This window comes from Mandrillus leucophaeus, unplaced genomic scaffold (genome assembly GCF_000951045.1).
Source record: "Mandrillus leucophaeus isolate KB7577 unplaced genomic scaffold, Mleu.le_1.0 Scaffold988, whole genome shotgun sequence".
Lineage (NCBI taxonomy): Eukaryota > Metazoa > Chordata > Mammalia > Primates > Cercopithecidae > Mandrillus > Mandrillus leucophaeus.
The window spans coordinates 134,679-160,263 of NW_012110785.1; the positions used below are offsets into that span (position 1 = coordinate 134,679).

Below are 25,585 nucleotides of genomic sequence, written 5' to 3' on the forward strand. Positions count from 1 at the left end.
TAATTTTTATATTTTTAGTAGAGACAGGGTTTTGCCACATTGGGCAGGCTGGTGTCAAACTTCTAGCCTCATGTGATCCACCCACCTTGGCCTCCCAAAGTGCTGGGATTACAGGCATAAACCACCATGCCCAGCCTCATTCTTATTTATTTTCTATGAGAGTATGTGTGTATACGGAGAGTGGAGAGTGCGGCTGGGGAGGGACAGAGTTTTTCCTTTTATGTTTATCTTTATCAATAAACTTGTTTACTTTTATAGTTTAAAAGAACTTGAAGGACAGAGATCTAATAACTGAATTCATAAAGCTTGTCGAATATAAGGACAATATAAAAAATTAATTGTATTTCTAGATACCAACCACAAAAAATTAGAAAATTTAATAAACAATATCATCTACTGTAGCAATACCCAGGAGTGAATCTAATGAAAAGATGTGTAAGGTTTTTACATAATTGAAGGGCATGCTATGTTCACAATTTAGATGACTCAGTAGTGTAAATATGTTGATTCTCCCTAAAGTGACCTACAGAGGCAATGCAATCCCAATGAAAAATCCTAGCAGGTATTTGTGTGCACAGTGTGAACGCTTACAAGGTGTCTTTAAAATTTATATGGAAATACAAACACCCCAAAATATTCAACACAGTCTTTTTTTCTTTATAAAGGTATATTGAGATGTAATTAAAGCCTATCAGGATAGTCTTGAACATAGCTGGAGACTTTTACTATCAGAAGTCAAGATTTAGTATAAACTCACAGTAATTACCACAGTGTGCTGTTGGTGCAATGGAAACAAACAGGGTCCAGAAACAGACTCACTCATATATTACTACTTGGCTTGTGACACAGGAGTACTAGCAGTAGAGAAGTGGACTTTTCCAACAAATGATGTCGCAATCACTGGATAAGAAATCCACATGGGAAAATGTGACTCTTGACCCCTACCTCACTTCATGCACATCCACAAAAATCATCCCTAGGCAGACAGCAGACCTAACTGTGAAAGGTAAAACAATACAGCTACAAATGGTAACAGAGGGGAATACCTACAAGACGTCAGCGCAGGCAAAGAGCTCCTACTGGGACTAGTCACAAAAAACCGAGATTAGCGAGCTATAAATTAGAAACTTCTGATCATTAGAAAACAGCATTAGGCGAAAAGGCTAGCCACCAAGTAGAAGGTATTTGCAATATATATATCTGGTAATGGACTTACACCAAATTATATTTTTAAAAACCTCTCATCTGTCAATAAGAAAATGACATAGAAAATAGGCAAAAGATTTGAACAGGCACATCATAAAAGATGATATCCAAATAGCCAATAAGCATATGAACAGGTGCTCGACCTCTCTTGTCATTAAGGAAATGACAATTAAAACAGTAAGATACCACTACATACTCACCTGAACGGCTAAAATTAAACAAGCCAGAAAGAAAACAGCAACAACAGCTGGCTGAGGTGGCTCATGCTTGTAATCCCAGCACTTTGGGAGGTTGAGGAGGGTAGATCACCTGAGGTCAGGAGTTCGAGACCAGCCTGGCTAACATGGAAAAACCCTGTCTCTACTAAAAATACAAAAATTTGCTAGGGGTGGTGGAGCATGCCTGTAATCCCAGTTACTCGGAAGGCTGAGGCAAGAGAATGACTTGAACCTGGAAGGCAGACGTTGCAGTGAGCCAAGATGGCACAACTGCACTCCATCCTGGTAGAAGTGTGTATTATTACAAGCATTTTGGAAAACTTTAGGAAACTATCTATTAAAGTTGAACACATATCTTATGACCTAGTAATTCCATGCCTCAATAGTTACCCATTGAAATGTATATATGTGCTCAACAAAAGATACACACGACAGTGTTCACAGTAGCCCCATTTGTAACAGCCAAATGAAGGTAAGTGAGACAACTCAAATGTGTATCAATAGAAAAATGGATAAATATATGATGGCACAGTCACATAATAGAATATTATAAAGCAATAACAAATAAACTGTTACTATGTACAATAATATGGGTAACACACAAAGATTTCATTTCAATAAACTTCAAGGAAAGACAAAACTTGTTTATAGTGTTGGAAGCCAAGTTAGTAATTACCTTTGACGAGGGGTACAAACTGGGGAGGGGCCATGGAGGGGTCTTCTGGGGGTGCTGGTGATATGCTACTTTCTGATCTGGGTGAGAGTTTGCAAAGATGTATTCACTTTATGAATGTGCACTGAGCTATAAACTCGAGATTTGCAATGACAGGCAAATATCTTTCTTTGCATGCTCTTTGAACAAATAATGAGAGACCTTCGGTTTGTAAATAGAAAATCAATCAAGAGGCTGTATGAAATGTCCTGGAGAAACACTCTAAGACTTCATTTCCCAGGGCAGTAGAAATAAACTTCCTAAGCTAAGTTCCTTATCTTCTGATTCTAAGCATGGTTTTTCTCTGTAGCACCAGGCTGAACCATGAACAAATTCTTGTGTAGTGTAGTCACTCTTGCCCTTTTCACCTATTTGCTAAATAAAAAAGCCTGTACCAACCTTTAGAGATACACTGAAAAACTTCACCCATGACAGAAGCAAAACTTGGGCCTATTTCCTGATTTTATTTGGCACAAAGGATTTTAAAAGGATCCAAGGTGTAGTCTCTAGGCACAATGAAATTAAACTGGAAATCAACAACCAAGATATTTGGAAAAGCCCTCAATATTTGTACTTCTAAATAACTAAACAACATACTTCAAAATAACTCATGGATCAAAAAAAAAAAAAAAAAAATCAGAAGGGAAATTAGAAAGTATTCTGAAGTAGATGAAATGAAAACATGACATATTAATTTGTGGGACGCTACTTAAGCAGAACTTAAGGGGGAAATTTATACATAAAATGTCTAGATTGAAAAGAAGAAAAGGGGGTCTCAAATTGACTTCAACTTCAAACTTAAAGAACTAGGAAAAAAAGAGCAAATTAAACTGAAGTAAACAGAAGAAAGGGAGTGATAAAGATCAAATCAATGAAACAGAAAACAGAAAAATAAAGTCAATAAAACCAAAAACTTTTTTTTTTTTTTTTTTTTTTTTGGAGAATAAAACTGATAAACCTCTAGGCAAACTGATCAGGAAAAAAGAGAAGACACAAATTATCAATGTCAGGAATGAGAGAAGTGACACCACGATAGGCATTACAGATAGAAAAGGTCAACAAAAGAACATTATGAACAACTTCGTGCCTATAAATTCGGTAACTTAGATGAAATGGACAAATTCCCTGAAAAACACAAACTATTAAAGCTCATTCAAGAAACAGATAACCAAAAACAGCTCTACGTCTACTAAAGAAACAGAAATTTTGATTGAAAATCTTCCCACAGGTTGGGTGCGGTGGCTCATGCCTGGAGTCCCAGCATTTTGGTAGGCCAAGATTGGTGTATCACCTGAGGTTGGGAGTTCGAGACCAGCCTGGCCAACATGGAGAAACCCTGGCTCTACTAAAAATACAAAATTAGCCGGGCATGATGGCGCATGCCTGTAATCCCAGCTACTTGGGAGGCTGAGACAGGAGAATTGCTTGAATCTGGGAGGCAGAGGTTGCGGTGAGCCAGGATCGCACCATTGCACTCCAGCCTGGGCAACAAGAGCAAAATTCCATCAAAAAAAAAAAAAGAAAGAAAGAAAGAAAAGAAAGAAAGAAAAGAAGGAAAAGAAAGAAAGAAAAAGAAAACCTAGGCCAGGTGCAGCGGCTCACACCTGTAATCCTAGCACTCTGGAAGGCCGAGGCAGGTGGATCATGAGGTCAGGAGCTTGAGACCATCCAGGCTAACACGGTGAAACCCCATCTCTACTAAAATACAAAAAATTAGCCAGGTATGGTGGCAGGCACCTGTAGTCCCAGCTACTTGGGAGGCTGAGGCAGGAGAATGGCATGAACCTGGGAAGCGGAGCTTGTAGTGAGCCGAGATCACATCACTGGGTGACAAAGCGAGACTCCGTCTCAAAAAAAAAAAAAAAAAAAAAAAAAAAAAAAGAAAGAAAGAAAAGAAAACCTTCCCACAAAGAAACTCTAGGCCCAGATGCCTTCACTGGTAAATTCTACAACACATTTAAGGAATAAATAATATAATACAGTACTATACTAACTCTTACAGAAAACCAGAGGAAATACCTCCTAACACCTCATTCTGTGAGGCCAGCATTACCCTGATACCAAAACCAAACAAACGTATTATAAGAAAATAAAACTACAGACCAATATCTATCACAAACACAGAAGTAAAAAAATTCTAAACAAAATATTAGCAAATTGAATTCAATAATATATAAAAAGGATAATACCTCATGACCAAGGAAGGTTTATCCAGGAATGCAAGGTTGGCTTAAAAAGGAAAATCAAGTTGCAAGTCCACAAACTAAGAACCAGAGAGCAGGAAGAGACCTTAGAGATCATCAACTTGAAGCTGAAGTCATTGATTTGGGACCCTTTTTCTTCTTTTCAACCTAGGCATTTTATGTATAAATTTCCCCCTTAAGTTCTGCTTAAGTGGCATCCCACAAATTATATGTTGTGTTTTCATTTCATCTACTTCAGAATGATTTCTAATTTTCCTTTAGATTCTTTTGACCCATGAGCTATTTAAGAAGTACATTATTTAGAAGTACAAATATTGAGGGCTTTTCCAAACATCTTGTTTGCTGATTTCCAATGTAATTCCATTATGCCCAGAGGCCACACCTTGAATCCTTTTAAAATCTTTTGTACCAAATAAAATTAGGAAATAGGTCCAGGTTTTGCTTCTGTCATGGGTGAGATTTTTTAGTGTGTCTCTAAAGGTTGGTACAGGCTATTTTTTTTGCAAATAGGTGAAAAGGGCAAGAGTGACTACACTACACAAGAATTTGTTTGTGGTTCAGTCTGGTTTCAAAGAGAAAAACCATGTTTAGAATCAGAACTTAGCTTAGAAAGTTAATTTCCACTGTCCCAGGAAATGATGAGGAACTGAGACCCGCAGGGCTAAGATCACATAGCCAACTAGAAGTTGATCCTTAAGGCTGATCTTGGAGACTCAGGCAACAGTAGAAGAACATATTTTACTGTTTTTCATAATTTGGTCACCACATATCATGTAATTTTGTTACTTTGAGAAGAAGTATGGTATGATGTTTCGGGGGTTGAAAAGTCCTGGGTTTGATCTGCCTCCTGTAGTCTTGGGCATGTAATTTATCATCTCCTAAAGGGAGATAATAATGGTCTCTGCATTGCAGATTAGTTGTGAGGATTAAATCGGATAATGTGTCTAAAGCACTCAGCAAACACATGGAACTTCCCAACAAATATGACTATTACTCCACCAGCACCACTGCCTGTTACCACCATATTTGTATTATTAGGATGCCAAATTTAAGTTAGAAGCAAAGGACAGAAACTATGCAGTCTACTTTTTTTTTTTTTCGGAGACGGAGTCTCACTCTGTTGCCCAGGCAGGAGTGCAGTGGTGTGATCTCGGCTCACTGCAACCTTCACCTCCTAGGTTCAAGCGATTCTCTTGCCTTGGCCTCCAGAGTAGCTGGGATTATAGGTGTGCACTTCCACGCCCAGCTAATTTTGTATTTTTAGTAGAGATGGGGTTTCACCATGTTAGCCAGGCTGGTCTCGAACTCCCGACCTCAGGTGATCCGCCCGCCTCGGCCTCCTAAAATGTTGGGATTACAGGTGTGAGCCACGGTGCCTGGCTACTATGCAGTCTACTCTTGCTAGACACTCCCTTGAAGCCACTCAGACTCAGGAACCCCAAAGAAAGGGGAAAGAAAGTCAGACTATTGCTGGCTTAGCCATTTCTCTGTCTCTGGTCTCAGCTCTTCTGAGAATAAAACCTTTCACATAAGTGGCCTATTTCCTTTTGTTACATACACTGGTTGTTCTCTCCCAATTACCTGTTTTCCTGTCCACAGCAGAAAGGGCTTCAGGATGGAAGGAGGAAAGAGCTTCACGCGCCCCACTTTGTCTGTGAGTCCTCGGTACACCAGCTCCATATACTGCTCCCGGGTGAAAAAGCAACCCCGAGTAGTCATGCTTGCACCTGAAACCATGTGATCCTGGATCAGTCCCGCCAATGGTTGGCCATCCTATAAGCCAAAACAGACAACACAAGAAGAATGAAAACAAATCTTAAGTCAAACTCTAATCCCTAATCACCTGCCTGGAAGCCACTTTCTAGCAAGAGCCCTTCTTATATCCCTGTCCTGTCTGGCCCACGTCCTCACTATGTTCTTGCTTGGGAGCAAACTGCTTCACAAAGCACAAGACCAGGGTTTAGCACTGGCTTCTACGTTTGCCATTTGCCCACTATCCTGTATCAAAACTGTTTCAAACTCATCCAGTTCCCCAAGCCTTCTCTGTTTAATCCCATCTGGTTCTAGTTACTCCAGCATATTTTTGGCATTTATGCCTAAATTTGGTCTGGCTGCTGTCAGCTGTGTTCTTGTTTTTATACTTTGGTTTTATGCTTTAGTATTTTTCACACATTTCTGGCCTGGCTCTTCTGTAAATCAGTCATGCACTCAACAAATATTTATCAGGAGCCTCCTGAAAGCCTAGGCACTGGGTAGGCTTTTCCCTACTCCAGTGGACCAAACAGACATGGTCCTTTATGATGAAGAAGAATTAGACAGTAAACAAATACAGTATCACAACGTGTTTTAAATGCTAAAGAGGAAAATAACAGGGTGGGTCATAATATAGATTTGAGGTGAGGAGGATGGTCAGAAATAGCCTCTCTGAAGGGCAGTTTTACAGCTGAGGCCTGATGGGTGAGTTGGCCAGTGTTGGGAGGAAGGGGTTCCGGCAGATTCCTCAAGAGAGCTGTGAGTGGGCCTGACTGACGTACATGATTGCAGAAGGGAGAAGAGCCATTATTAGTTATCTCTTCACAACACAGCACAGGGTTCATGGTGGGCCCTTAATAAAGGCTGTTATCTACCAGATGCCAAAAACAAGGGCTTTTATGAAAAGCCTGAGATTTGGTGAGTGCATTAATTTCATCTGACACTTTCACAGCCATTCTGATCCCCAGTCTCCTGAACCTTATCTGTTGGGTCTGTGTTCATGGCAACGTAACTCACACTAAAGTAAGAATAGCTATGCTTACTGACGTTCTTTAAAATGTAGCTTTTGTAAACTTTTCAATGTTTATAGGAATTCGAGAAAAACCTGTGCCTTGGATATAAAGATTGTTAATCATTTGATTATTTGGTAAATACTAGCCAACAGTATGGTCATGTTTTATAATTAAGGCAAAGGGAACTCACAAATGCAGCCTGGGAGAAGCACTAGAAATTTAACCACGTGTACTAACTCAAAGGCTAAAAAAGGATCCTGGTCAAATGGTCTAAACACTACAGTGATAGGCTCTATGTAAATTCAAAGATAACAATTACAGATGGGCTGGAAAGGTGGCACAGACCTAAGGCAAGATCAGATGGAGCACACAGCCCCTCTTATGAAGGCTTTGACTTAATAACGTACATAAAAAATTACACTCTACCTCTTGTTGCCTAGATGGTCTTATTTTGCTTGGGGGGAAAAAGCCAAACCAGTATTACGCATTTGACTCATCTCACAGTCTTTGGCGGGCAGATACTGATTTTTCCTTTTGTTTTCTTCCTTAAAGAACATAATTACAGGTTCTGTGATCTACTCAGTGCCTTTTCCTCTCTCTGCCCAGATTTTTCCGTGACTAGACAATTACTTTGATGGCTAAATCGCTTTCAATGCAATCATCACAAATTATATGGCAGAATGCTGATTAAAGCAAATTACGAAAGGTCTACTTATAATTCTAAATTTCCTAAATCCTGCTGAGAATCAGAAAGAACATCTCTGAATCAAAATCCCAGAAAATTGTCAGCTTTACTATTCCTTTTAATAGCACAGCAAAATGACATTACAATTAATGTCTCTGGTCAGGATGCTTTGGGAATAGGGTATTCTGTAATTTGAATTTTCTAGCTGAGTAGGTAGAAGTCAGGAAACATATCTCAAGCCTTGCTTAAAAACTTTCCACAAAGCATGGGCCCTCAATAAATAAACAGAAGGAAAAAAAAATTAGTCCAAAAAGTAACACATAAATGAAAAGTTTAACTGTTTTCATGGAAAAGAAATAGAGTTCCATTCAACTCCTACTTTAAGTAAAAAGATGCCACAAAACTCTACTAAGTACATAAAACTAATGACAAAATGTACTTTACTTTGGTATTATGGTTAGTTAAGGGAAAGAACCTGGTAATACAGAAGAAATAGAATTATAAAGAAATATGGAAACTAAGGGAAATAAAGACACACTAAGAAAAATGACCCCAAAATACTGGTTTTCCTAGTTTAACCAAATCAGCTCTTGTCCTTTTAGGACTCTGCCAATAAAGACATGTTGTATTTTTATAACCATTAGCAAATATAAGGATTCCACTTCTTGGCATTTACACCAAGGACTAAATAAAATTTATCAAGAATCAAAAGCTCTTTACCTCTGACAAAAGAAAGTGAATGAAAGTACACTGAATCTTCAAGCCATCTCCCACAAGCTTTTTTCAATAAATTAATGTATTGACCTTAAGCTTATTTACCTGTGTTCTCCTGCCTCCCTTAAGTGTACGCCCAACCTAAAACTCATAGGCATATGAGCATGTGATGAGGCCCACTTGGATTTACATAAGTCAGTCCACTGCAGGACACAATGTAAGCATGAAGTCTCCTACGGCTTTTGTACCTTATTCAATCAAAATCAAGCACAGCACATTCAAGGTCATTGGCTTGAGGACTTTACAGCACTTCAGCTCCCCACGCAACAAATGCCTCAGGTCACTCTGCCAGCAAAAAACCATCTGCTGTTCCCTGGTAGCATCCCCTCTGGTGAAATATGACTCGGCTGTTATAGAGTCAGAGACCTACACAGTCCTGGGAGCCACTTCCTGTCACCTGCCTTCCCTTAATCCCAGCCTCGCCCGTTGAGTGGGGCTAAGAACACACTAAGAATATGCACAGGCAAGCACATGGATGGGGGGGCGGGGAGGGGGGGATATCGTCCAAAGCTGCTGGGTTCGAGTCTTGGCCTCATTGCTGGCTGACATATTACTCACTTGGTGTTTCCTTGTCTGAAAATCACGCGAACCTCATAAGAAATGGAATGTCTGCAAACTGCTTACAGCAGTATCTAAGGCCCGTGGCCCACTTAATGGCAGCTTTTACTGCCACCACCACGAAAGCCACATTATTATTTAAATGAAAACATAAAAAGCTACTTTTCAAATTAGCAAATGTATTTTTTTTTTAAATTTCCAAGTAATCTGGGTAGGCCCTTCACCACTTCTTCCTACATCTAGTCCCTTCGCTAATCCACAGCCAACAAAGGTGCGCAGAGAAGGAAAAGGACAACTTAAACAACCGGGATCCTTGTGAAGCCACAGTGGTGCATCTGGTGGGAAAAGGGTCTGGGATGCTGGGCTCCTGGCCACCTGCCTGATTCCCTAGTGGCAGACAGCTGATGGGAACAGAGAAGCTCCAAGGAGCAGAGGATGCCGATCGACGCTAGGCATCTCTGAGCAGCCCCTGGCACTCCCTGTGCACAGAGCTCTCCATCCCTGCAGCAGCACAAACCCCAGAAAGATCTGGGAGCGCCTTGTCCTTCCTTCTGCTTCTCAGCTGAGTGTCCCTGGACAAGTTACACAAATGCTTCAAGTGTAAAATGTGGACATGAATAGCACCTACCTCCAAGGACTGTGGGGAGGGTGAAATGAGGAGCCTCTAAAGTGCTCTCTGCACAGTGCATGGCACTGAAAAAGTACTTGGGAAATGGGAGCCTTGGTTTGACATTAAACGATTATTCTTCATACTCCACCACAATCCAAATGAATGATGTATAACTGTGAATCACTGTGGTACAAACAGCTTATAATTTAGGAGGCCTCGGACCTTTGGGTGGGTGGTGAGGGTGAAGCAGGCACTGGAACACACTGTGTCTTCTTCCCTGCAGCCTGCCTCTTTCCCCGCTCTGTCCCTCCCATGAGCACATGCTAACTCACGCCCCTGCCACTCCTGGTCACGAGTCAGCTGCTCAGGACATGGGGGAGGAAGTTCTATCCTTCCCACATGTCCCTCTGGATAGCTGTGACCACATGGGGTTGCCCTTGAGGACTGAACTTGGAGAAGGAAGGAAGGGATTCAAAGAGGAGAGAAGATGCCTTCACGGGTTGATGGGGGATTTCTTCTGGGCCCTTGGGGTTAGGCTGCTTCTTAAAACTCATGTTTGTCAGAACAAAGGATCAAAGTCATCTGTGGACCATGAGAACCATTACAGTGTTGGGATGCTAACGCTGGCCAGGGGCTACTAAGTTGCAGAATCCAAACTTAAGTGTTGAATACAAGATCTATTATACAGTTACTAAGGTAGGCTTTCTGGGATGGCTATTACAATTTCTGTCCTGATTTACATTTTACAACGTAGGAAGACAGAAACATTTCCCAGCCTCTAAGCAACTAGATGGGCCAAAAGCCCCGCCTGGGAGAAACCAGGACCCTCCATTCCAGGTGCCCCTGTCCCGGAACTGCCCAGTGACCCCAGGGGCTGGCAGGGCCCAAGTTAAAAGTGCTAAGTCATGCTGACGATGACCACGGAATGGCCTCAAGGCCAGACCTACCTTGGGAACAAGGTACTGCTGATCGGTGCAGGCCAGGACGTAGGCCTCCGCCCGGCCCAGCTCACTCTGGGGGAAATGGGCATTCATCTCATCTCCATCAAAGTCGGCATTATAGGCCTTGCAGTTGGCATAGTGGAGTCGCAGCACTTTCTCTTCAGGCAGGATGCGGGCGTGGTGGGCCTGGATGGAGGGTCTGTGCAGGGTGGGCTGTCGGTTCAGTAGCAGAATGTCCCCATTCTTCACATGCCGGCACACCTGGGAACAGAGTGGACAGGTGGGTGATCAGTGCAAACATCAGTATCACCACTGCTCTTTCCAAGTGCTCACCTCAACTTGGCCAAGGTGTGGCTTCTGTCTCATGTTGTAGTCAGCTAAATGCAAGCGGAATTTTTAATGTGGAGCAAAACCCTAGAAATCTCTGAAAAATACCTCCTAGGCTCTTCTGGTCCTGGCCCTTTACAACCCTGATCCTGGTCCTAGGCTCAGAAGTATAAGGAACAAATAAGACCACAGGTCTTTGTCTTCTTCAGAGAGGTATAGCCCTCCCAGGTTCCTGGATTCCTCTGAAAACTAATCTGAAGAAAGAAATGGATACAACTCCTGAAGACATAACCATAACAAAATGAAGACATAACCATAAAACCACTGGGTTTGAAAGGCATTGGCAGACTCTCAAATCCCCTCATGATCACATGTGAGTACATTATTCTAAACAGAAATTCTACATTTCACAAAAAATTTGCCCAGCTTCATACAGCAGAGCCAGAACAGGGTTCTTAGTTCAATGCCCTCAGAAAACACTTTATTGCACTTCAAAAATTAAGAACTGTACATGGTCATCGTCTTTTGGGAATGGAGTTTGAAAATAGCTATTAGAACACTTAAAACACATTTCCTGTTGCTCTTCAGGGAAAAAAAAAAGCACCCACACAGGTTAGATGAGTATGCAGCAGCATTTACAGCGGCAAAAGCTAGAAATAACCTGACTGCCCCATAGAAGGGACAATAGTGTGTCCACACTATGGGATATTATGCAGTGATGAACAAGGATAAGGTAAATACATACAAGGTCTGAAGTGATGACAATAATGTATTACAGCAAAGAAAAAAAAAAAAACCCAGGTGGCATGTGACGTGATGAAAAAAAAGCAATTTAAAAACCAACCCAGCTTCTGTGTGTGTGTGTGTGTGTGTGTTTGTGTGTGTGTGTGTGTCTATATGGGAAAGGGGTGCTTGGATCCTCACTAGGCTGTTACTATTTTTCTGAGACAGGGTCTCTCTCTGTTGCCAGGCTGGAGTATAGCGGTATAATCATGGCTCACTGCAGCTTCAACCTCCTAGCCTCAAACGATGTTCCTGGCTTGGCCTCCCAAAGTGCTGGAATTAGAGGCAGGAGCCACCACACGGAGCTACTTTCCTACATCTTAGCATTGTTCTTTCTATAATGAATATGTGATGCTTCTGTAAATTTTAAAAAAGATCTTCACTTATTTTTAAAGAAAGAAAGAAATATTGAACAAGTGTTATGCTTATTGCGGGAGGGAAAACAGAAAATACAGACAATTTTAAAGATAAGAATTTAAAAATCACAAGTAATTGTACCCCTCTAAGATAGCCACTGCTCATACTTTTTCCCCCTTATAAATACCTGGCTGGTCATGTCCTTCTGACAGACATCTCTCTCACAAAGCTGACTTTCCCGTAGCGCCTATTAAGACCCTTACTACCCTTATCTTTAATTATATTAACTACAGGGCCTCCTAAACACTGAACATAAAGTGACACCTTAAAAGACAAATGCATGAAGGTAACTGCCACCCCATGCATTTTGAAGGGCTCCTATTAGTAGTACAAAGGAATTATGGAGACTTGGTGAAATCTCTGCCACCCCAAATCTCCTCCAAATCACAACAGATAGCAGGTAGGAGAAAACAACAAATTATTGGAAGTCTAGTTTCTTCTTATGTTGCCTACATTCATGAAACTGTATGAGAAAGTTCACTAAAGAGAGAGGCTAGAAGTAATTAAGAGATGCTCCCCAAAACTCTCTCCCCAGTTCCTGTTCAGTGAGGTTAAAAGTTCTCTCTCTCTAGCTCAGGGAAGCAGGGAGCAAAATCCTCATGTGCTACAAAGCAGTCCTAAAAGTACCTAGCATGGAGTCCATCATTTTGCTTCCCAAGGAATTCAAACCTTCCCCTCCCCATTGCCAAGTCCCATGTTTCCAAGGAGACCTAAACTCTGAGGGTTCCCATGAGCATCTGCCCAGGGCACTGGCTGCCGTCTGACTGCGTCATACAAGCTGAGGTCTTCTTTCTTTAGCCTCTCAAGGGAGGAACTGCCTAGGTCTGTGGCCCAAGCCCAAAGAGCCAGGCTGGGCCTAGGATTTGAGTCTTGCAAATTCGAGACATCCTCCAGCGTAAGCAAACTTACCACAGCTGGGAAGGTACACAGGCCAGTCTGGCAGGCACTGGCCAATCCAAACAGAAGCCCTGGAGCACAGGGTATTCCCCTTGCCAACCCAAACCCGAGGCCCTTCCTTTCTCTTGTCTCTAAATAAATACTGCAGTGAAAATGAACGTGCCCCAGTGCCCCAGGGTCAGAGATTTAAGAGGCAGGCTCGGAGCCAAAGGCCGGCTTCTAGCAGGCTGCTGAACAGGGCAATGAGCCTTGGATCTTTGGGCCATTTCCTCTTTTATTTACAAGGCCCAGGGGATGGGGCAGAGCTTTCATACCTCACAGGGGAAATGGGTCCTTTTGGCCTTTCCCCTCCTCACCTAGCCTGTGGTTCCTCCTCACCCAGACCTCAGTGTTTCCTTCCCAATCAGCCTCACACAGCCCTTCAGCCTTGCCCTGGCCCATATGCAACACATTAACCAAAGTCTTCAAAAATTACAGGCCAGGAGCAGTGGCTCATGCCTGTAATCCCAGAGCTTCGGGAGGCTGAGGAGGGCAGATCTCTTGAGCCCAGGAGTTGGAAACCAGCCTGGGCAACATGGTGAAACCCCACATCTACAGAAAATACACAAATTAGCCACACCTGTGGTCCCAGCTACTCGGAAGGCTGAGTCAGGAGGATCACCTAAGCCTCGGAGGTGGCGGCTGCAGCAGCTGTGATTGCGCCACTGCACTTCAGCCTGGGAGACAGAATGAGACCTTATCTAAAGGAAAAAAAAAAAAAAAAAAAAATCACAGTTTTGGGGGTAGCAGACTACAGTCCTCAGGCTGGCCACCTGGTTCTGTAAATAAAGTTTTATTGGAACACAGCCATGCCCATTTGTGTACTATCCGTGGCTGCTTTGGCATTAGGCGGCAGAGTTGAGCAGCTACAGCACAGCCTGCATGGCCCAGGACCACAGAAATATTTACTATCTGATCCCAGAGGAACGAGGGCTTGCTAAGGCCTGAGGGAGCAGCAAGAGTTCACTGCCTTCAGTCCCCTCTTTAGCTCTGAGGCTGGCCCCAGCACCTGGCTCACAGCTGCCTCCTGATGACCCCAAACTCTCCCTGCCTACTTGCCCTGCACATTCCCCTCAAACTTGTTTCTTCTTGGGCATTATATGCTTAAAGTCACTGTCTGTCACTGCTGTTCCCTGTGGTGTCTTCCACACCCCTCCGCAACAGCAATACATTTATATGCTCATTTCCTAGTGGTTCCCCCACCACGCTGTCAACTCCAGGGTGGCGAGGATCCGTCCACAGGGACTGCAAAGTGCTAGCATGCAGGGGGCATCAGTACTGCCTCATCCCTCACCGCTTCTCCTAGTCTCTCTCTCATCCTTTCCTATTGTGAGTCTGTTTCACATGTTTGACCTGAGTTAAATGTAAGTGAAGTGAAATACACCTTGCTTCTTTTTGCATTGCTCACAGAGTGCCTAGCCAAACACCAGGCACTTAGGAAAGGCAGACTGATTCTACGAACCTGAATACAAACCTTACTTTGTGCACTAGAGAAGAACAAAAGAGGTGACTTATCTGTGTTTGCATGTGCCCCAGTGCCAAAGGAGAAAACAGGCGGTGTATTACTGCTGTCCCTCAGGACGGCGGTGAGAACCAGAGGAAGCAAGAAGGCCTGTGGTGAGCAGTGATGAGCATCGCCGCAAGGCCAGGAGCATTTCCTTTTCCTCTCGGTTCCTCCAAAGTTTCTTCAAGGCTGATGCAACTTTGCAGAGCTGAACTCAGTGTTAAAGAAGAGCAGGTCAGCCATGGGGTATGGGTGGGCAGAGGGCAAGGAGAGGCCTGCCTTCTGTGCAGGTGGGTGAGGAAAATCCAGGCAGTCACCCATTGACTCCGGTAGTCACTTGTGGGTTACACCCAAGTCGAATCCACTTCCCTCCAACAACTGCTGCCACTGTTGCCTAGATTGGGGTCATCTGCTACTCCCCTCCCAGCAGGAATGGCTATTACGTGACAGAGCCACAGAGCTGTCACCTGCTGATTTCATGCATTCAGCAACATTGTTAATTGATCATGTGCTCCTTCCAGTGGAACCAGATAGAGCCTCAGGATTCCCTACCACAGCACTATGGGCTGGCATTAGCAATGGCCCAAAATGGAAACATTAGTTATAACCTGCCACTTGTTGGTTATCACTGGCACAGAGCACTGCCTTCCTAAGAGTGGCTCTCAAACAACAGCATGCAGAAGAACCCTCTGGAAAGCATGATAAAGAAAGATTCTGAACTCTATTCTCAGAGATTCAAATTCAGTAGGGGTGGGGGGATCTGCATTGCTCACAAGCTCCAGGGATGCTGCTGATGCTGGTCCGGGGACTACCCTTTGAGTAGCCCTGTTTAAGGGCAGTCATTCTTCTGCCCAGAGACTACAAGGTGAATCTTAAAAGTCACCCACGTGTGGGGGAGTTTCCTCCTAGGGATGGGCTCCTGTGTCAGCGTGCACTGGAGCCACACCTGATGGCCACCAATTACCAGGATCCGAACAGGAGCCGGATAGGTACCTGACCAAAGCTGCCCATACTCACAATTTTTGTCCCCTGGGGCTTAGGTGCCCCCGTGGCTGGGGTCAGGAGCTGCTTGGCCACGGCCTCTCGCTGGGTCATGTCCACAGCACTCAGGGCTGTGCGGCTGCCGTCCTCATTGATGACCATGGAGGCTCCTGGGTGCACATTGGGGCCGTTGATGACCGCTTGCCTAAGTTCCTGAACATTCCACGGGGTAACTGGCTGTGGGTAGGTCAGTTTTGTGGCAAATACCTGGAAATGAGGAATGGAGGTAGCAAATCAGGGCAGGGAGAAAAAAAGGTCTCATGGACCCCAAATCTGTCTCAATAGGCTGTGTCTTTTCCCCCAAGATGAGGAGGAGCTATCTGACTTGGCCAAGAAGGCCATCCAGTGAGCGAAGTAACATCCTGCCTGTCTTCTGCTACTCCCTTAACGGTATAGAGACTAGGCCTCCTTTTCCAGCAGTTAGTCTGAGGAGAATAATTTAAGTGCAGCAGTTTACATATTACAATTTTTTTTTTAAATTTTTTTTTTTGAGATGGAGTTTTGCTCTTGTTGCCCAGGCTGGAGTACAGTGGCACGATCTCAGCTCACCACAATCTCCGCCTCCTGGGTTCAAGCAATTCTCCTGCCTCAGCCTCCCGAGTAGCTGGGATTACAGGCATGCACCACCACACCCAGCTAATTTTGTATTTTTAGTAGAGATGGGGATTCTCCATGTTGGTCAGGCTGGTCGCGAACTCCCAACCTCAGTTGATCTGCCCACCTCGGCCTCCCAAAGTGCTGGGATTACAGGTGTGAGCCACCGTGCCTGGCTAATTTTTTTAACCCACTCTAAAACTTCATTTTCTTATCTGCCAATAAATTCAAAGTTCCCAAAGGTGGCTTGGGGCACTTGCTTGAGACAGGTGGCAAATGCCTGTCCTCAAATACCACAACATTCCTCATCCACCCCAGCAGACATCACTAACAGATCGTGGTGCTGTCTCTGAGCCCAGACATGGCATTGGAATCTCTCAGCTCCACAGTTCTGTAGCAGCCATTACAATCAAGGTGGTACTTGAGATGAAACTGACACATTCCTCTGACACCTAAGAAAATGCAGTGTGCTGTGTTTAAAGTTAGGCCTGGGAGACACTCCAAGTAAAACAAGTTCCCTGTTTAAATGAGTTTTTGAGCTACTGAATATTATAAATCTCTAATGTACCTTCCAAATGTATACAAACACACCAGAGGCTCTGAGACATCCTACATAAAGGAACTCATCTAGCTTTGCACAGGTCCCGTGCAGCAGCACTTTCTCAGAAGGCTCCTGGGGCTACCCCAGCCCCTGCATTCCTCAGCCTGAGCCTGCTCTACTATTGCTGATACACTTACCACCCATCACCGTTCAACAGAGCATATCTATACTTGTTTATCTATTTACTGTCTGTCTCCACCCCTGGACACCGCTTTATATAGGAGCACACTAGTCTGTGCTTCACTGCTGGTCTCTAGCTCCTTGTTCCTGTGGCACCTGTCAACAGCACTCTATGGGAAGCGTGTGATCCAAGAGGCCAGAGGCAGTTCTATCTGCTCTGCTCTTTCCAGCTATACTGTGAGGAATACCTACACCCCAGGCCACCATGGCCCTGAGACTCGCAGCAGTCTGCAGGTGGGCAGAGAAGTGACTTCGGAGTCTCTCCTCCAGGGACAAGCCACTATCAAACAAACCCAGATCCACAAACGAGAACCCAGCACCTTGGAAGACAGAAGAGGCAGCACAGAAGGTCTCTCGCAGAGCTGGGGACGCTGCAGGCACTATGAGGTCAAGGCCAACAAGGCTGGCCCCTGCCTTCTGTCCAGAGAGGGCAACCAAAAGTTGCTACATGTCTCCTCAGGGCCTCAGATTTGGGAATGTCACCACTGGACTTCACAAAGCTGGTCCTCACCATGTGATCCAGCTTTCAGATGCAAGGACTATGGTTCCTAGGAGGCAGTGGGCACAGGACTGGGCCTTCTCGGACTGCCTTTGTCCAGGAAGTCCAAGTGTGCCACAGAGAGATGAGGCCATGGGGACACAGGATGATCGGAAAGAACACTTCAGCGCTGCTCATCACCAGTCCCCAGAGAGGGGTGGAGCGGGTGGTGCGCGAGGAAATGAGGCTCTCCACGGAGGGAAATTAAACCACCTTCACATTACTGACCTCGAGGCCTATTAAGGAGGAAGCTCATTAAAGGCTGCTGCTGCTGAGCACCATGGCGTCAAGTGCTAAGCAAGTGAGAAGATGAAGCTGGCTCCCGGAGGGGGTCGCGGGAGAGCACTAACAGGTGAATAGTAAGCTGCTTACCCTGAGAAGCAAAACAGGGCGTGGGCAACATGCACACGTCTCTCTCCAGGACTCACTCCCTTTCCTCTTCCCAGTAACCTGGGGTACACATTTCTGATGCCTGGACCCCATGCCCTCTTCCTCTCCCCTGTCATGTATTCAATTTGGTGAGGAAGGTCAAAAGACTAGGCTGAGGTGGGCAGGAGGAAGCTATGTGGGCAGGAATGTGGAATACCCCGCAATCAGCTCCCTAGTGCTGACTTGTGGGTAGAAGGTGTCTGTAAGCCTGGCAAGGAGTGAGAGCAATGCCATCAAGTGGCTTCCAGTCACCTCCTCATGGCCTGTCCAGAAAGAGGCAGAAGCTAGTTCTGCCCAAGCCACTATAATTTGCTGCACATCCTGTCCCCAGCCCTCTGTGGCATTCCTGTCTGCCACCCACAGGGAGCAAATGAGCCCTGCGCACACACACACACACACACACACACACACACACCATGGGAATTCCAATTTCGTTGGTGTTGATGTACATGTCTGGGCAGATAACTGAGCGCGCAGCGTAGTCCACTCGCTTTCCCATCATGTGTTTTCGGAACAGGCCTTCTTTCTTTTCCAGGATCTTTATGGAGAAAAAAGGCCATAATAACATTCAACAAGAATTCCAGTAGGCTTATTAGTTTCTTGTTTCAATACACAATGTTTATTATTTATCCTCTGCAGCTAGCAGTGGGAATCCAGTTTTTGCTCACCTGCCTAATGCCTGGGTACTTGTCCATCATTAGTTTGTCCATCTCACTATCGAACACAATATTGACGTGGCTCTGAAGGCGAATCCAAATGTTGTAAAGTTTGTCTATGAAGGACTGGCCTGGAAGTGTACTCAAAAAGGATCGGTCAATAGCAATCAAAGAGTCTTTTTCCTGGAAGATAAAACCAAGAAAACAGGAATGATGGAAAAAAGCTCCAAAAGGCCTGGCTTGATTTAATTTTTCTTTCTTACCCTGGCTCTGACGACTATGCACTCTGGAGTTTATCTCCTCTGAACCTGACAGATCAGAGACAAACGTGCTGATAAATCAATCTTGTAAGTACATGTCGATAAGACATATCAGCACTATTACATATTTACCAGTCTGTCTCTTTCTAGTAGTAAGATGAATTCAAAATGAGTAAGCATGCTCCTTTCTTAAGGCATTTGCTGAAATTCTTTAATATGCAATTCCTAAAGAAAACTAAGAAGTCCTTCTCACATCAGTACATTTCTCAGGAAGTTCTGTTATCCCACCAGATAACCGATTCTCATATGCAGTTTCAGTTTTAGTTATGGCTTTGAAAAACTTGATCCAAACCACTTACAAACATGCAGGTGGAACAATTTCTTAAGAGGAGCTAGGTTTGCCATATGATATTCTATGTCATCAATTAAGATGTGGGTCTTCAACTGAGCTATATCAAGTTACTGGATGATTGCCAAGTCTCATTGGAATATTTAACCAATCCTTTTTTAATATTTTTGCCTCTAGCTCCGTCTCCTCCTCTCTCCCACTCCCTACCCAGGGGACAGAAACTGCCTTCCGCTGGTTTAGAGCACCACCTATTGATACTGTCTGGCCACCTACTGGCCCCATTGGCTGGGTATGACACAAGCAGACAGATGGTCCCATGTCTTCCAGTGTGGGCAGATGAGAGAAGAAACCTGTCAGTGTCTTGAGGTGGGAGGGTGGCGGTGGGTGAAGATTCAGTAAATGAGAATGTCATGAAAACCCAGTAGTGATGAAGTGGGCTTGTCCTCAACCCTGAGGAACACAAGAGTCTTCTTTAGTTGGAGGGAAAATAGATGTATTCTACATAAAACACTCAGGGTCCCCTTCTGGCTGGAGTCCCAGTGGGAGAGATGGTCACCTGCATGATGACTGGGTCCTGTTAGCCCAACTCACTGCTCATGGCATTACCTGGCTCAGGACCAGTGATTGTGAAATGAGTGAGAACTTGTCTCACTGGCGTATCCCCAGTGCCTAGATGGTGCCTGGCAAGGGCTGCCATGAGGATGGAACACAGAGACTCAGGGGGAAGAAAAAACATGTCCTGTCAGTCACAAGGAAAGAGGACACTGGGGCATAGGAATCAGAGGATGCTATTTGCCCCTCAGAGACCAAACATTTGTTCGACAAAGGGGATGATCAATTTTTTTTTTTTTTTTAATTCTTGAGATGGTGTTTAACTCTGTCACCCAAGCTGGAGTACACTTGTGCAATCATAGCTCACTGCAGCCTTGACTTCCCTGGCTCCAGCAATCCTCCCACCTCAGCCTCCTGAGTAGCTGTCACCATAGGCATGAGCCACCACACCCAGCTATTTTGTGTATTTTTGGTAGAGATGGGGTTTCGCCATGTTGCCCACCTGGTCTAAACCTCCTGGGCTCAAGTGAACCTCCTGCCTTGGTCTCCCAAAGTGCTGGGATTACAGCTGTGAGCTATCATGCCTGGCCAGGCTGCCCGATTTTTAAGGGACATCCAACTAAGATTCTCAACTCTAGTCATTGGGAGCAGTTATCCCATGGTCTTTCCTTGGAAACTGCACTAAGGCATGCAGATGGCTGATTTCTCTCACACTAAGGAGTTTTTAAAAGCACACCAATGCTGGCCGACCAGGAAACAAGCAAAACCAAAGAAAGCCCCAAGTGTAACCTGCAGCTTAAGTGTCCAGGAGACAGTGGTGCCACCTTGTGATGGGCCTGTCAGACAGCGGGACTGTCCCAGTGGCTGGAGTCTGAGAATCCTGTCTGTCTACCCAAGGCTGCCTATTTGCATCCAGAGAGTACTTTAGAGCTGGGAAGGATCTTGATGACCTCAGCAAGCTTCCTGGGTGCCCAATTCACCTTTGTACCCACTGAAGACCTACTATTTAACCTGGCACACAGAAGGGGCTCAGGAAACGTTAGTTGAAACTGTCCTGTTCTGAGAGGAATTTATACTCTACAATACTACTTTCCTGACCCCAATGCTGGAGACATTAATGTGTCCAAAATAGAGTTGACAATATGAACTCTAGTACTGTGACCCAGAAGGGACACTCTTAGAGCCTGAGGGAAGCAGGCTATTCTCTCTAGAGCTCCTGAGAGCTGGTAGCCCAGAACAGCCTCAGTGTGAAATCTCACCACAAATCACATGCATTTTATAGCAGACACTAGTATAAGAAAGTGACTCAACTAGGGTCACCTGGCATGGTCGTTCGGCACAGAACCCAGACCTTTCCATGCTCAGACCCATGTGCGTTCCCCTAATGTTCCTAGGTGCCCCCTAAGCCCACAGCTCACACTAAGGCTGCCGCCAGCTGCAAAGAATATCCCAGGAAGCATCTCCTGGTAACCCGTGTCTGCATCCACACCGCACAGAGTTAGCACCAAGCGTGTGTGCTCATCACATCAGCACCAGAGCAGCCCTGACCTCATCTGGAGGGGGTGCGGCCACTTCCTCTGGCAGCTTCTGTTCTTGGGCCATCAATGCCAGAAGTTTTCGAATCAGAACTACATCCTTCATGACAGCCTGCAAGTTCACCGTCTGGCCATTGGTAAACATCTGGTCTCCTAGGCGACTGACTGGGCGATACCTGCAGGGGGACATACAGAATAAATGAATGTTTAGTGTGAGGAAAGGGTCATGTTCTTCAGCCTCTCACTCATGCCTACTGTAGGGAGCACACCCTACATGCTCAAAACAACCAACCTTCCCAATCAACATTCCAGCTGGGTGTGGTGGCTCAAGCCTATAATCCCAGCACTTTGGGAAGCCACGGCGGGTGGATCACTGGAGGTCAGGAGTTCGAGACCAGCCTGGCCAACATGGTGAAACCCCATCTCTATGAAAAATACAAAAATTAGCTGGGTGTGGTGATGCATGCCTGTAATCCCAGCTACTCGGGAGGCTTAGGCAGAAGAATCACTTGAGCCTGGGAGGCAGAGGTTGCAGTGAGCCAGGATCATGCCACTGCACTCTAGCCTGGGAGACAGTACAAGCAAACAAGCAAACAAAAACAACTAACATTCCTATCGCATTCACAACAAACAGGAAGGAAAGTAAGCCCTTCCACCACCTGCACCTGGAGCAGAACTGCAGCTCTGTCTCAGTGCCCTTGGCCCTTTCACCTCTCCTAGAGGTCACGGTTCAGTTCCTTAGTAAGCTTTTCTTCAGGTGAAATAAGTTAACTAAAGGGTATTACCTTGAGGGTGGCACCACCAAGAAATCGAGAAAGAACACACTGGGATTGAATCTGGACTCCATACCATCATCATCCATTCCCGAAAAAAGGTAGTTCAGAAAGAATCCTGCATTGGAAAGCAACCAAGGAGACCATTTACATCTATTACTGAAGGCATGGGAGGACAACCATAAAAATATTACTGAGTGAGGAAAAACCAGAATACAAGATAATATGTAGAGTTAAGGTCACATTTTTCTTTCTCGAGACAAGGTCTCACTCCTGTCACCCAGGCTGCAGTGCAGTGGTGCGATCGTGACTCACTGCAGCCTTGACCTCCCAGGCTTAGGCAATTCTGCCACCTCAGCCTTCCAAGTAGTTGGGACTACAGGTGCGTGCTATCATGCCCAGCTAATTTTTGCACTTTCTTTTTTTTTTTTTAAAGAGATGAGGTTTTGCTTGGTTGTCCAGGCTGGTCTTGAACTTCTGGGCTCAACTGATCCACCTGCCTCAGCCTCCCATATTGCTGTGATTAGAGGCATGAGCTAACGTGCCTGGCTGGCCTCATTTTTCTTTATAAAAACAAAAAATAGCCTCTGTGTACATGACAGTTTGTATGCAGGGGATATGACAGCATAAAAATGGGTACTACAGGGACAATAGCTCTTAACCCAGGAACTGAGATGAGCAAGGAAGGGGAAGAAACTTTACTTGTTTTTAATCACCCTCCTGGACTATTAAAACACATACACATCACACACATAATTATTACTTTGATCTTCATAAAAAAATGTTGAATAAAATTTTTTTTCTAAGTTAGCCTCCTCCCACCCCTAACAGGTGCTGCCAAGAAAGGATCTTCTGTGGACCAAAGCTGTATTTCAGGTTTCTGGTGATGTGAGAAAAAGATTAAAATGTGCTAGGGCCTGCCGCAGAAGCAATCATACTAACTCCAGTGCTTTTTTTTTTTCCCTGACATCTCTTTAACAACATGTTCATTTGTAAGTGCTTCTTATTACACAGAGGTTACAGTCAGCATTCCACAACACACTCTCACAGGGGCTTGAATATACTGCATAGGTTTTGTTATACACTCAGAAGGAAAGAAGGATTTCCCTTACAGTAAAGTCTCAATTTAAATAAGACAGAGTTCATTCTCTGATTCACAGAAGCACAAAGCATTTTACTTATGGGCATTTAAAATAAGTTACACTGAACCTTCTAAAAATACGCCAACCTGTATTAAGCGAGGCCTACCTGCAGTTGTCATTTGATAACCTGGCTCAGCTGCAGTAATTGTCAAGTTTTTGGTGCTGGGTATGACCTTGCCTGCTCTATGACATCTCAATGTCAATGTGCCCTGAAGACTGCCCCAAACCTCTGGGTCAGTTCCAGGACAGAGCTACAATCATCACAACTTAAAAGAAGTAATAAGGCAGGGCTAAGGAGTCCAGGAAATAAAAGCCTAGAGGAGATCAAGGCTATTTCTTTAGCCTGATACAGCACCTTCATTCTTCCACAGGGCAAAAAGGTGTTCGCGGGCACTGGTGGGTGTTAAGTATCCTCGTTTTCCCATCTGAGCTTCCTCAATTCCTGGAGCCAAGGAGGAGAATCAAAGTGCAATAAATCAGGAACAGGTACTCTTTCTGCAATGGGATGTATCCATTCTTTATCACCAAGCCTGCAACTTGACCACAAAAATCAATCTCTACGGTAGCATATTCTCAGGCCTGGATTCCCTCTGGCCGTTAATCTCATTTCTCTAGTAATAAAAATCATATGGCTACTGTATAAACGCCCCCCCCCAAAAAAAGCAAAGAAAACATTACCCATAATCCCATCACATTAACAACTATCACTTTTATATATTGTTTTCCAGCACTTCTGTCTATAGAAGTATTTTACACAACTGTAATCTTCCGTGTGGATTTATTTTGAATACTACTTTGCCCTTTTAGTATCATCTTGTCAGCATTTCTGCATGTTGCTATGTAGCTTTTGCCTGATCACCATTTTTCATGGCTATGTGATAGTCCATTAAGGATGATTGCTAATTCACTTAACCATATTCTCATAATTGGACATCTGGATTCATTTCCGTATTTTGCTATTATAAGTAACATTATAATAAATATCTTTATCTACCTGGTTTTTACCAGAAAGGTTCACATAAGCTGAATTATGGATAAGTAAGTATTTTTATGGGTAAATACAGACTGACTTCTTTTTACAAATATACTGGTGTGCGAGGAATAGATTGGGCTTGGTTTCTCACACTAAGCAAGATCACTCTGGGATGCTGTCTACCAGCGACACCCAGGTTACATTAGAAAACCAGGCTTCGGGCTGCCATTCAGGAGGTAGGGTCCAGACATTTAGATGATTAACTAAGACAAGTAAGTAGTGTGTCTTTCAGGTTCAAAACTTTCTGGGCACTTTGGGAGGCCAAGGCAGGCGTATCACCTGAGGAGTTTAAGACCAGCCTGGCCAACACAGGAAACCCTGACTCTACGAAAAATACAAAAATTAGCTGGGTGTGGTGGCACACACCTGTAATCCCAGCTACTTGGGAGGCTGAGACAGGAGAATCGCTTGAACCTAAGAAGCAGAGGTTGTAGGGAGCCGAGATCGTGTCACTGCACTCCAGCCTGGGTGACAGAGTAAGACCCTGTCTTAAAACAAAACAGAACAAAACAAAAACCCAAAACACCTTTTCTGGATACATCCACTGAAACTAAGCATTGCTCAATTTTCCCTTTTTATACACGTATCAGGACAGGCACTATGCCTTCTCTGTGTTCCCAACACTTGACAGGGTGTCTAGCTCACAGCAAATTCTAAATTAAGAGTATACGGCTCAAATATAGATGTTTAAAATAGCCTAAGATAGTCCACACTTAAAAACACCACTCTTGCCTTTTCCTCCATTTTTTTTTTTTTTCTTCGAGACGGAGTCTTGCTCTTGTCACCCAGGCTGGAGTGCAGTGGCAGGATCTTGGCTCACTGCAACCTCTGCCTTCCCAGGTTCATGTGATTCTCCCACCTCAGCCTCTCAAGTAGCTGGGATCACAGGCACACGCCACCACGCCCTGCTAATTTATGTATTTTTAGTAGAGACAGGGTTTTGCCTGGTTGGCCAGGCTGGTCTCGAACTAATGACCCCATGATCCACCCGCCTCGGCCTCCCAAAGTGCTGGGATTACAGGCATGAGTTACCGCACCCAGCCTCCTCCATTTTTAAAAACTAGCTTCATTCCACCTCCAATTCTCCAGCTAGTTTCTTTAAAATCTGCAGAGGATATGTCATCATAGGTTTTTAGAGAAATCCCTAACTTGGAGAACAATTAACAAAAGCACCATAATTTAACTAGTCTCTGTTAATAGGTATTTAAGTTATGTCCAGTTTTTTTTTGTTTTGTTTTTTTGTTTTTCTGAGATGGTGTCTC

General features: G+C 44.4%; 1 protein-coding gene across 1 annotated transcript in view; it reads right to left on the bottom strand.

Annotated features, from left to right (window-relative positions):
• POLR1A (polymerase (RNA) I polypeptide A, 194kDa) overlaps positions 1 to 25,585 on the bottom strand; it is an 88,539-nt gene that overhangs the window by 40,951 nt on the left and 22,003 nt on the right. Inside the window, exons 7-14 of the mRNA XM_011971117.1 lie at positions 23,646 to 23,732; positions 22,161 to 22,266; positions 21,389 to 21,551; positions 18,692 to 18,862; positions 18,439 to 18,561; positions 15,658 to 15,888; positions 10,680 to 10,934; positions 5,922 to 6,113 (exon numbers count right to left, since the gene is read on the bottom strand). Coding sequence (XP_011826507.1) covers positions 5,922 to 6,113; positions 10,680 to 10,934; positions 15,658 to 15,888; positions 18,439 to 18,561; positions 18,692 to 18,862; positions 21,389 to 21,551; positions 22,161 to 22,266; positions 23,646 to 23,732 — 1,328 coding nt within the window. The remainder of the gene's footprint in view (positions 1 to 5,921; positions 6,114 to 10,679; positions 10,935 to 15,657; positions 15,889 to 18,438; positions 18,562 to 18,691; positions 18,863 to 21,388; positions 21,552 to 22,160; positions 22,267 to 23,645; positions 23,733 to 25,585) is intronic.